This window comes from Orcinus orca, chromosome 2, assembly GCF_937001465.1.
Source record: "Orcinus orca chromosome 2, mOrcOrc1.1, whole genome shotgun sequence".
Taxonomy (NCBI): domain Eukaryota; kingdom Metazoa; phylum Chordata; class Mammalia; order Artiodactyla; family Delphinidae; genus Orcinus; species Orcinus orca.
The window spans coordinates 19,195,712-19,207,885 of NC_064560.1; the positions used below are offsets into that span (position 1 = coordinate 19,195,712).

A 12,174-nucleotide genomic window follows, 5' to 3' on the forward strand; every position below is an offset into this window, starting at 1 on the left:
TGCTAAATATAATAACTACCACATAGTGCACTTTTGTTAATTTGTAGGATTCACCTAATGAAACCAGTGTAGTATAGAGCAAAAACCAAGGCTTAGAAGTCATAAGGAATCAGTTCGGGTTCTGAAGTTAAATTTATCTAAAAACTGAAGCATTATTCCAGGTCAGCCTATGGCCAAATGTATGTTTCTTTTTTCTTTTCTTTTTTTTTAAAAATTTTTGTTGGAGTATAGTTGATTTACAATGTTGTGTTAGTTTCAGATATACAGCAAAGTGAATCAGTTATACATATACATATATCCACTCTTTTTTCGATTCCTTCCCCATATAGGCCATTACAGAGTGTTCAGTAGAGTTCCCTGTGCTATACAGTAGGTCCTTATTATTGATCTATTTTATATATAGTAGGGTGTATGTCAGTCCCAGTCTCCCAAGCAAATGGATGTTTCTTTGGTACATATGGATGTGTAAAACTCCTAGTGAGGTTCAGAGAGAAACAGGTTGAAATGTAGTTTTTTACCACTTAGACCTGAAAAAGATAGTGCCTGAGAATTGAAAGTATTATTGCATTTGGATTGTCAAATAGATCTGCAAGGAACATATCAAGAGAAGCAAAAGAATGGGGAATAATAAGTATGTGGCGTTATAATAACAACAGTTTGGTTTAGCAATGTTTTAATAAGTACGCACCATTTTGGATAGTTAAACTAGTGTGCATTGAGTACCTTTATGGCAGCCGTACTTGAAGTAACGTAAATATAAAGTAATGATGACCTGTTGTAAAGTGACAGCTATGGAAAGAAATAAGAAGGGCCTGATCCGTTAGATATAGACAGCTGCTGCAGTGATACAGCACTGTTTAAAGTCAAAAGACATGGTAGCATCCTGGTTCTGTCGCTAGCTGTGGGATCTCGGAAAAACTTGTCTACCCTGGTTGAGCGTCAGTGACCTCCTTTGTAAAAATGGTACTGGTACCCACTTCTCAGGTATGTGTAGGGAACAGATGTGGTAACAGCTGTGAACACACACTGTAAACTGTAAAGGGTGCTATAGAAATGTAAGACAAAAATGATCACAGTCGCAATTAGTGACTCACTAAATGCTGGGGCACTTTTTTAAAACCTGAAGGACAATAAAATGACAGTAGTGTTAAGAATAGGAAAATTAGAACGGGCATGTGGATTTCTAGTTTGGGGTATGTTAAGTTTCTATAGACTGTTATCGGAGATCTATACGTATCAAGTGCTTTGGTACTTGAGGTGCTCTCGACATTTTAAATGTTTTGATCTTAAATAAATTCCTGTCATTGAATACCAACTATGTGCTGGGCAGTTAGACACTGACTGTACCAATTGAGGGGTTAGGCTGTAGTGGTGGGAACATAAAACCAAACAGGAATCCTTTATAAGTCACTGTTAAGTCCTTCATGTAAAGAAAATGGAGAGGGCTTCCCTGGTGGCGCAGTGGTTGAGAGTCCGCCTGCTGATGCAGGGGACAAGGGTTCGTGCCCCGGTCCGGGAAGATCCCACATGCCGCGGAGCGGCTGGGCCCGTGAGCCATGGCCGCTGAGCCTGTGCTCCACAACCGGAGAGGCCACAACAGTGAGAGGCCCGCGTACCGCAAAAAAAAAAAAAAAAGAAAATGGAGAATGTTAAGTTAGACAACATTGAGAGAGTTTGTAGTTAGGATGGGGATGGGAGTGGGAGTGGAATTTAGGTAGTCAGAAAAGATCTGCATGTGAGAAAAGCTACCAAGGGGAGGATGGGAAGGAGCCTGTCATGTGAGGGTCCAGGGGAGGGACATTCTGAACAGAGAGAACAGCAGATCCCACCTGTTCGTCATTTCACTTTCGCATCTTGGAATGACCAGGAAACAGGAAGTGGGGTAACTGTCCTTACAATCATTTTTATCGTTGTTGTATGTAGAAAGTAAAATGTGCATAATAAAAGCTTGGCACATTTAGATGATTAATAAATAAATGTTCTTATTCCCTTATTAAAGCTTGCTGTACTTTTTTGAAGAGTTGCATAACTATATTTAAATTTTTTGCTATTATTTAAACATAAAGTTTTTCTTACTACTTCGCTATTTTATTCAACTAGTTTTCCTATCAATAAAAATTTTATCAAATAACAGATTCTTGTAAGCCCTTGTTTACCTAAATGAAGCAGCTTCTACAGTGTTCTGTTTATGCTCAACATGACATACTTCATGGTTTCTTTTCATGCCAAGTATATTATTTTAATACTAAAAAATTTCTGTCTTTAGAAATATTTTAAATTTATAGCAAGTGTACTTATTAAAGAATTTATTTAAATACATATTTTTAAAAAATACTCTCTTCTTTTGACAGGGAATGCAAAGTAGAGTTAGGTATTTTGAAGTTAATTCCTTGCTGAAATGTGCCTGTAAGTCAGTATTCTGTCTGTGAAAATAATTCCTCTGGCTTTCCATGCTCAGTGTACAGAGTCAGTAGCCAAATGAGGATAAAAGATATACTTGATCTAGAGAGTGTATATGAAGTTTTCTATTTAAATGTTTGGGTTTTCAATCCATGCTTCTCTTATTTTTAAATATAATTGCTTGTAAAGTAGGAAAATTTTAAAAAGTAGGGTATTTTCAGGTATTAGAAGGGGATTAGGAAATCTTTATGCAACTCATTAGTAATATCAATTTTAACAGAGTATCTCTGAGAGTCTTCCACAGAAGTATGTTGATCATTTATCTGGAGCTGCAGGTCAAAGAGGAAAAAATATATTAAATGGACAAGTAGAAGGTAAGAACTGTATTTTTATGAAAAAGTCATTTGACAGCATGTTGATTTAAAATGGGAATTCTGATGTATTCTAATAGCCAAGGAAAATCACCTGTCGGTTAAGAGGAAGAATCATTCCTCACACTGATTTCAAGTTGAACTGAGCCTGTCTCATTCTGGAAAAGAAGTGCTGTATCAGAAGAACTAAGCAGCTACATCTTTTTTTCTAGTCAAAAATCCATCAACAGTTTTTAGGCAGTTTTTATTTGGCCAAAAAGCAGTGCTTGAATACTTAACTGTGTGCTGTGTTCTATTTAAGTTCTGACTGTCCAGATGTCCTTTTGTAGATGACATGCCATGATATAATCATCTATCTCCATGTCTGTTATCAAGTTACACTGTGAAGTGTGCCACCCTTTTGAGGTGGTCCTCAAAGACACAGTTTGCTTTTTGTTTAACCAAGTGTCCTAAAGTATGTACCTGAAGTTATATCATTTTTTATTCTAAAAAGCTATGCAGCTTATATTCTGAAAACTATTACAAAATATAACACTGTTGATGTAAAAAAAAAAAAGAAAGAAAATCACCTGTCAAATGCATAGTGAGGAAAAAGATGAGAAAAGGAGGGAAGCTGTGTATCTTATCTGATGTCAGCCACAGATTAAATTGAGAGTCCCCTTTAAGGAGCTAAATTATTAATTCCATTTCAAGGTACTCTACAACCTAAGGAAAGTTGGGAAATGAGGAAGAGGAAAGAAGGAATAAAGAATGAGAGAGGCAGAGGTTACAGGGAGTAAATGAAGGAAAAGGAAGCAGGGGTCTGTGGAGGACGGTGGCAAAGTACAATAGGTCTTTAGAAAAAGGAAGAGAAGAGTATTTGAAACGTGAGACAAATTTGAAGTGAGCTTCCAGCCCCAAAACTTGTCAGAGACGAACAGTAAAGCTTTCCCACTCTTACTGTGGGAATGTAGAAGCAGACTCATAGATCAGAGTTTCTCAAATTTTAATTAGTCCCCTGGGGACCTTGTGAAAAGTGCACATGCTGAGCAGCAGGTCTGGGGTTGTGCATTTCTGACAAGCTCTCAGAGTAGCAAGGGTGTAGGCTTGCATTTAGAGAAATCTGGAAGAGGAGCCACTGGATAGTTCAAGACAGAACAGGATCAAGGAAAAGCATTATTTTCTTTTTCTTTCTGAGCGTGTTTATAGCCAGAGGGTAGCAAAGTGTTGAAGTAGAACTTATGGATGTAAGGTACCACTGCTAAGCAAAGAGGAAAAAAGAAGTGGTGGGGGTGATCCATAAAAAGAATGTAAAAGGGGAAGAATTAAGACCACAGATCCAGAGACTACCTTTGAAGAGGAAAGAATATAGTGAAAGGAAAGAGGGAGGAAAGAAGGATGTTAGGGAGGTGATTGTGGAGGTGATGAGGAAACTTGAGAGAACTCTTGTTAGATGACTTCAGCGTATTTACACTGAAACAAGGTTACGTCATTGCTGCCCCAGAGAATACTGGAAGCAGGAGTGGGTGCTAGAATTGAGGTAAACCCCAGCTCCTCCTTGTAACTATCAGGCATCAAAGATATATTGTGTTGGTATGTGTTATTCAAATGAGATTAATTTGAATATGGAAGCATTGGCTGTTTGTTTTTTTTTTCAAGATAGGTTTTTTTTTGTTTGTTTTTTTGGCTGCTCGGCTGGCATGTGGGATCCTAATTTCCCCGACCAGGGATTGAACCCGTGTCCCCTGCAGTAGAAGCATGGGGTCTTAACCACTGGACCGCCAGGGGAGTCCGTAAGATAGCTAATTTTTTGATGATAATTGTTTCACAAAAATCCTTTTAAACATTAGCATGATATACTGAACCAAACTAATTTTGGAAACAAAAGAAATTAATAGGGTTCATTCCCTAAATGCTAAAATTGTTATTTTTAGTAAATACTACACTGATTTTGAAATATTAAAGATTTTTAATATCTAATAATTCTGTGGCAGTAAAATTTACTTTTTCCTTTTTGATAATCGTACTTCGATATTGAAAACTTATAATACATTATTTCTTAGATGTGCCTTATATACCTTCTTGCATGAGTGGATCGAGAAACTTTAAGATGACTAAACTAGAGGATCCAAGAAATGTAGGCATACCAGTAGCCCACATGGGTATGGAAAAAAAAGGAATATTTTTATGAACTATTATTCTACAAGTGTATATCCAAGCTGATCAGTTCATAACACTTTCTCTGATGAGAAATGTATTATACATTCAACTGAACTGTCATCCCAACTGTGCACTTCCTAAATTACAGGACAAATTGAAGAACATGATAAACACTTGTAGTATAATGGTGTAAATGATGCTGCTGTATTGCATTCAAGATATGCTGTTGCATTTTACCATCAGCTTTCACATTTACCTTCTCGGGGTCATGATTTGTTCCTCTGATTAAAGATCACTTTTCTCCTCATCCATCAGCATGTTCACATTGGTACATGTGCATTTTTCTATTTTATAAAGGCTTTTGGGACATAATCTTACTTTTGAAATCTTAACTGCATGTTTTATTAAACCTGTACTCCTATTTTTTCTTCAGTATCTATAGTGGATTCATATGTCTGTCTTGTTGCTGTCCTAACTTCCCCCAAGAAACAAAACACCAAAACCTAAAGTATTCACTGCCAAGGCCAAGCATGAGGATTCTGCTCGGTACTAACTGCATGAATATATAGGTGGCTTTCATAGTTACGTGTAGTTGATTCTATGTCCCTTTTGCCTTTTAGATTCTCCTGAAGAATATCCTCACTTGAAGGTAAAAACTTATATTTTTATCTTGAATTATTAACTACAGATTGTATCAAATGTACATTATTTATTAATCAACTTGTTTCAAAACCCATTCAGCCTGCAGTTGGAGTGAAAGATTCTGTTCCTAATGAAACAGTAGGAATGAAGGATTTGCAAACATCCAGATCAGGTAAATTCTGCAGTGCAAATTTCCCTCTGGAGGGAGGTACGCTAAAATATTTGAAATGCTCACAGCCTTCATATTCCTAATTCTTTTTTCTTTTGTTTTTGCAAATTTAATTGAAGGATTTGACGTAAATAAGGCACATGTTATTGTTGGTATCCATGTTTTGAAAAAAGGATATTTACAAGCATAAGAAAAAGATATTTTTAAAATGTAAGCGTTAACTCACATGTTTCTATGTATGTTTCAATACCCTAAAGTTCTCAGTTTGGAATCTCTGTACTGCTTAGGGATTCTCAGAGGTAAATTATTAGATTCTAAGATTTTTCCAGTTTTATCAAATGCTTATTTGAATTCTGACCTTTACCTAGAGTAAAGCTTCACTTGCTAACATGTCAATTGTATTTCAACTTTAATTATTTCATTTTAGTGGTGTTACACGGATGAGCTTAAGCCAACCAGATGTTTTGATTAGCAGACTCTGTGTGTCTGTCTCTGTGTGTGTGTGTGTGTGTGTGTGTGTGTGTGTGTGTGTGTGGTGGTCTTTGATTATTAAAAGTGGGGGAAAGTAATCATACCTTAATGACGATTTGCTAGACACAATCTTTTAAAACAGTAATTCTGAAAGTTTTTGGCTTTAAGATCCTTTTATTTATTTATTTGGTATTTTTTTATGAGGCAGATATAGGATCCTTTTATACTTTTAAAAACTATTGAGAATTCCAATGAACTTTTGTTTAAGTAGGTTGTATCTACTGATGTTTACTGTATTGGAAAATAAAACTGAAAAATTAAAAATACAAGCACACACAATCATACATTCTATTAGCCATTAGAACTATGATGTTATCACATATCTTGACTCTGGAAAACTCCACTGTACACTTAAAACAGAATGAGAATGGAAATAACGTTTACTGTTATTGTGAAAATAGTTTTGACCTCTTGGACCACTTGAATGGTTAGGTCTTGGGACTCCAGGGATGCTCAGGTGACACTTGAGAACCACTGTTTTAAACCATTCACAGAGCTTATGGATGTGAAATGATAAAGGGACCCTTGTGATGAAACAGGATTTAAACTTTCACTTTTACATTTCTTGCTTTTTTCTTTGATTTGTCTTTTTCTTTTTTAGGTTTTTTCTTTCTTTTTTTTTTTATACAGCAGGTTCTTATTAGTCGTCAGTTTTATACACATCAGTGTATACATGTCAATCCCAATCGCCCAATTCATCCCACCACCATTGCCAACCCCCCACAGTTTTCCCCCCTTGGTGTCCATACGTTTGTTCTCTACATCTGTGTCTCAATTTCTGCCCTGCAAACTGGTTCATCTGTACCATTTTTCTAGGTTCCACATATATGCGTTAATATACGATATTTGTTTTTCTCTTTCTGACTTACTTCACTCTGTATGACAGTCTCTAGATCCATCCACGTCTCAAAAAATGATCCAATTTTGTTCCTTTTTATGGCTGAGTAATATTCCATTGTATACATGTACCACATCTTCTTTATCCATTCGTCTGTCGATGGGCATTTAGGTTGCTTCCATGACCTGGCTATTGTAAATAGGGCTGCAATGAACATTGGGGTGCATGTGTCTTTTTGAATTGTGGTTTTCTCTGGGTATATGCCCAGTAGTGGGATTGCTGGATCATATGGTAATTCTATTTTTAGTTTTTTAAGGAACCTCCATACTGTTCTCCATAGTGGCTGTATCAGTTTACATCCCCACCAACAGTGCAAGAGGTTTCTCTTTTCTCCACACCCTCTCCAGCATTTATTGTCTGTAGATTATTTGATGATGGCCATTCTGACTGGTGTGAGATGATATCTCATTGTGGTTTTGATTTGCATTTCTCTAATGATTAGTGATGTTGAGCATCCTTTCATGTGCTTCTTGGCCATCTGTATGTCTTATTTGAAGAAATGTCAATTTAGGTCTTCTGCCCATTTTTGGATTGGGTTGTTTCTTTTTTTAATATTGAGCTGTATGAGCTGTTTATATATTTTGGAGATTAATCCTTCGTCCGTGGATTTGTTTGCAAATATTTTCTCCCATTCTGAGGGTTGTCTTTTCATCTTGTTTATGGTTTCCTTTGCTGTGCAAAAGCTTTTAAGTTTTGTCCCATTTGTTTATTTTTGTTTCCATTACTCTAGGAGATGGATCAAAAAAGATCTTGCTGTGATTAATGTCAAAGAGTGTTCTTCCTATGTTTTCCTCTAAGAGTTTTATAGTGTCCAGTCTTACATTTAGGTCTCTAATCCATTTTGAGTTTATTTTTGTTTATGGTGTTAGGGAATGTTCTAATATCATTCTTTCACATGTAGCTGTCCAGTTTTCCCAGCACCACTTATCGAAGAGATTGTCTTTTCTCCATTATATATCCTTGCCTCTTTTGTCATAGATTAGTTGACCATAGGTGCGTGGGTTTACCTCTGGGCTTCCTATCTTGTTCCATTGATCTATGTTTCTGTTTTTGTGCTAGTACCATATTGTCTTGATTACTGTAGCTTTGTAGAATACCCTGAAGTCAGAGAGTCTGATTCCTCCAGCTCCGTTTTTTTCCCTCAAGACTATTTGGCTATTCGGGGTCTTTTGTGTCTCCATACAAATTTTAAGATTTTTTGTTGTACTTCTGTAAAAAATGCCATTGGTAATTTGATAGGGATTGCATTGAATCTGTAGATTGCTTTGGGTAGTATAGTCATTTTCACAATATTGATTCTTCCAATCCAAGAACATGCTATACCTCTCCATCTGTTTGTATCATCTTTAATTTCTTTCATCAGTGTCTTATAGTTTTCTGCATGCAGGTCTTTTGTCTCCCTAGGTAGGTTTATTCCTAGGTATTTTATTCTTTTTGTTGCAATGGTAAATGGGAGTGTTTCCTTACTTTCTCTTGCAGATTTTTCATCATTAGTGTATAGGAATGCCAGAGATTTCTGTGCATTAATTTTGTATCCTGCAACTTTACCAGGTTCTTTGATTAGCTCTAGTAGTTTTCTGGTGGCATCTTTAAGATTCTCTATGTATAGTATCATGTCATCTGCAAACAGTGACAGTCTTACTTCTTCTTTTCCAATTTATATTCCTTTTTTTTCTTTTCCTTCTCTGATTGCCGAGGCTAGGACTTCCAAAACTATGTTGAATAATAGCGGTGAGAGTGGACATCCTTGTCTTGTTCCTGATATTAGAGGAAATGCTTTCAGTTTTTCACCATTGAGAATGATGTTTGCTGTGGGTTTGTCATATATGGCCTTTATTATTTTGAGGTAGGTTCCCTCTGTGCCCACTTTCTGGAGAGTTTTTATCATAAATGGGTGTTGAATTTTGTCAAAAGCTTTTTCTGCATCTACTGAGATGATCATATGGTTTTTATTCTTCAGTTTGTTAATATGGTGTATCACATTGATTTGTGTATATTGAAGAATCCTTGCATCCCTGGGATAAATCCCACTTGATCGTGGTGTATGATCCTTTTAATGTGTTGTTGGATTCTGTTTGCTTGTATTTTTTTGAGGATTTTTGCATCTATATTCATCAGTGATATTGGTCTGTAATTTTCTTTTTTTGTAGTATCTTGTCTGGCTTTGGTATCAGGGTGATGGTGGCCTCATAGAATGAGTTTGGGAGTGTTCCTTCCTCCTCAATTTTCTGGAAGAGTTTGAGAAGAATGGGTGTTAGCTCTTCTCTAAATGTTTGATAGAATTCACCAGTGAAGGCATCTGGTCCTCGACATTTGTTTGCTGGAAGATTTTTAATCACAGTTTCAATTTAATTACTTGTGATTGGTCTGTTCATATTTTCTATTTCTTCCTGGTTCAGTCTTGGAAGGTTATACCTTTCTAAGAATTTGTCCATTTCTTCCAGGTTGCCCATTTTATTGGCATAGAGTTGCTTGTAGTAGTCTCTTAGGATGCTTTGTATTTCTGCGGTGTCTGTTGTAACTTCTCCTTTTTCATTTCTAATTTTATTGATTTGAGTCCTCTTCCTCTTTTTCTTGATGAGTCTGGCTAATGGTTTATCAGTTTTATCTTCTCAAAAAACCAGCTTTTAGTTTTATTGATCTTTGCTATTGTTTTCTTTGTTTCTATTTCATTTATTTCTGCTCTGATCTTTATGTTTTCTTTCCTTCTGCTAACTTTGGGTTTTGTTTGTTCTTCTTTCTCTAGTTCCTTTAGGTGTAAGGTTAGATTATTTATTTGAGATTTTTCTTGTTTCTTGAGGTAGGCTTCTGTAGCTATAAACTTGCCTCTTAAGACTGCTTTTGCTGCATCCCATAGGTTTTGGATTGTTGTGTTTTCATTGTCATTTGTCTCTAGGTATTTTTTGATTTCCTCTTTGATTTCTTCAGTGATCTCTTGGTTATTTAGTAACGTAGTGTTTAGCCTCCATGTGTTTGTGTTTTTTACGTTTTTCCCCTGTAATTCATTTCTAATCTCATAGCATTGTGGTCAGAAAAGATGCTTGATATGATTTCAATTTTCTTAAATTTACTGAGGCTTGATTTGTGACCCAAGATGTGATCTATCCTGGAGAATGTTCCATGTGCACTTGAGAAGAAAGTGTAATCTGCTGTTTTTGGATGGAATGTCCTATAAATATCAATTAAATCTGTCTGGTCTATTGTGTCATTTAAAGCTTCTCTTTCCTTATTTATTTTCATTTTGGATGATCCGTCCATTGGTGTAAGTGAGGTGTTAAAGTCCCCCACTCTTATTATGTTACTGTTGATTTCCTCTTTTACAGCTGTTAGCAGTTACCTTATATATTGAGGTGGTCCTATGTTAGGTGCATATATATTTATAATTGTTATATTTTCTTCTTGGATTGATCCCTTGATCATTATATAGTGTTTTTCCTTGTCTCTTTTAACATTCTTTATTTTAAAGTCTATTTTATCTGATATGAGTATTGCTACTCCAGCTTTCTTATGCTTTCCATTTGCATGGAATATCTTTTTCCATCCCCTCACTTTCAGTCTGCATGTGTCCCTAGGTCTGAAGTGGGTCTCTTGTAGACAGCATATATATGGGTCTTGTGTTTGTATCCATTCAGCAAGCCTGTGTCTTTTGGTTGGAGCATTTAATCCGTTCATGTTTAAGGTAATTATCAATATGTATGTTCCTATGACCATTTTCTTAATTCTTTTGGGTTTGTTTCTGTAGGTCCTTTTCTTCTCTTGTGTTTCCCACTTAGAGAAGTTCCTTTAGCATTTGTTGTAGAGCCTGTTTGGTGGTGCTGAATTCTTTTAGCTTTTGCTTGTCTGTAAAGCTTTTGATTTCTCCATCGAATCTGAATGAGATCCTTGCGGGGTAGAGTAATCCTGGTTGTAGGTTCTTCCCTTTCATCACTTTAAGTGTATCATGCCACTTCCTTCTGGCTTGTAGAGTTTCTGCCGAGAAATCAGCTGTTAACCTTATGGGAGTTCCCTTGTATCTTATTTGTCATTTTTCCTTTGCTGCTTTCAGAAATTTTTCTTTGTCTTTAATTTTTGCAAATTTGATTACTGTGTGTCTCGGCGTGTTTCTCTTTGGGTTTATCCTGTATGGGACTCACTGCATTTCCTGGACTTGAGTGGCTATTTCCTTTCCCATGTTAGGGAAGTTTTCGACTATAATCTTTTCAAATATTTTCTCGGGTCCTTTCACTCTCTCTTCTCCTTTTGGGATCCCTATAATGCGAATGTTGTTGCATTTAATGTTGTCTCAGAGGTCTCTTAGGCTGTCTTCATTTCTTTTCATTCTTTTTTCTTTATTCTCTTCTGCTCAGTGAATTCCACCATTCTGTCTTCTAGGTCACTTATCTGTTCTTCTGCCTCAGTTATTCTGCTATTGATTCCTTCTAAATGTAGTTTTCATTTCAGTTATTTTATTGTTCTTCTCTGTTTGTTTGTTCTTTAACTCTTCTAGGTCTTTGTTAAACATTTCTTGCATCTTTCAATCTTTGCCTCCATTGTTTTTCCGAGGTCCTGGATCATCTTCGCTATCATTATTCTGAATTCTTTTTCTGGAAGGTTGCCTATCTCCACTTCATTTAGTTGTTTTTCTGGGATTTTATCTTGTTCCTTCATCTGGTACATAGCCCTCTGCCTTTTCATCTTGTCTGTCTTTCTGTGAGTGTGGTTTTTGTTCCACAGGCTGCAGGATTGTAGTTCTTCTTGTTTCTCCTGTCTGCCCTCTGGTGGATGAGGCTATCTAAGAGGCTTGTGCAGGTTTCCTGATAGGAGGGACTGGTGGTGGGTAGAGCTGACTGTTGCTCTGATGGGCAGAGCTCAGTAAAACTTTAATCCGCTTGACTGCTGATGGGTGGGGCTGGGTTCCCTCACTGTTGGTTGTTTAGCCTGAGGCAACCCAACAGTGGAGCCTACCTGGGCTCTTTGGTAGGGCTCATGGCAGACTCTGGGAGGGCTCACGCCAAGGAATACTTCCCAGAACTTCTGCTGCCCAT

General features: G+C 36.6%; 1 protein-coding gene across 7 annotated transcripts in view; it reads left to right on the plus strand.

The window, feature by feature from the left end:
* Nucleotides 1-12,174, plus strand: part of ANKRD26 (ankyrin repeat domain containing 26) — a 93,189-nt gene that overhangs the window by 29,754 nt on the left and 51,261 nt on the right. For 6 of the 7 annotated variants that reach the window (XM_049706140.1, XM_033439242.2, XM_033439243.2 and 3 more), the window contains 4 exons: nt 2,681-2,774; nt 4,814-4,912; nt 5,531-5,559; nt 5,652-5,724. In XM_049706140.1, coding sequence (XP_049562097.1) covers nt 2,681-2,774; nt 4,814-4,912; nt 5,531-5,559; nt 5,652-5,724 — 295 coding nt within the window. The remainder of the gene's footprint in view (nt 1-2,680; nt 2,775-4,813; nt 4,913-5,530; nt 5,560-5,651; nt 5,725-12,174) is intronic. The other variant, XM_033439248.2, reaches the window with a different exon arrangement.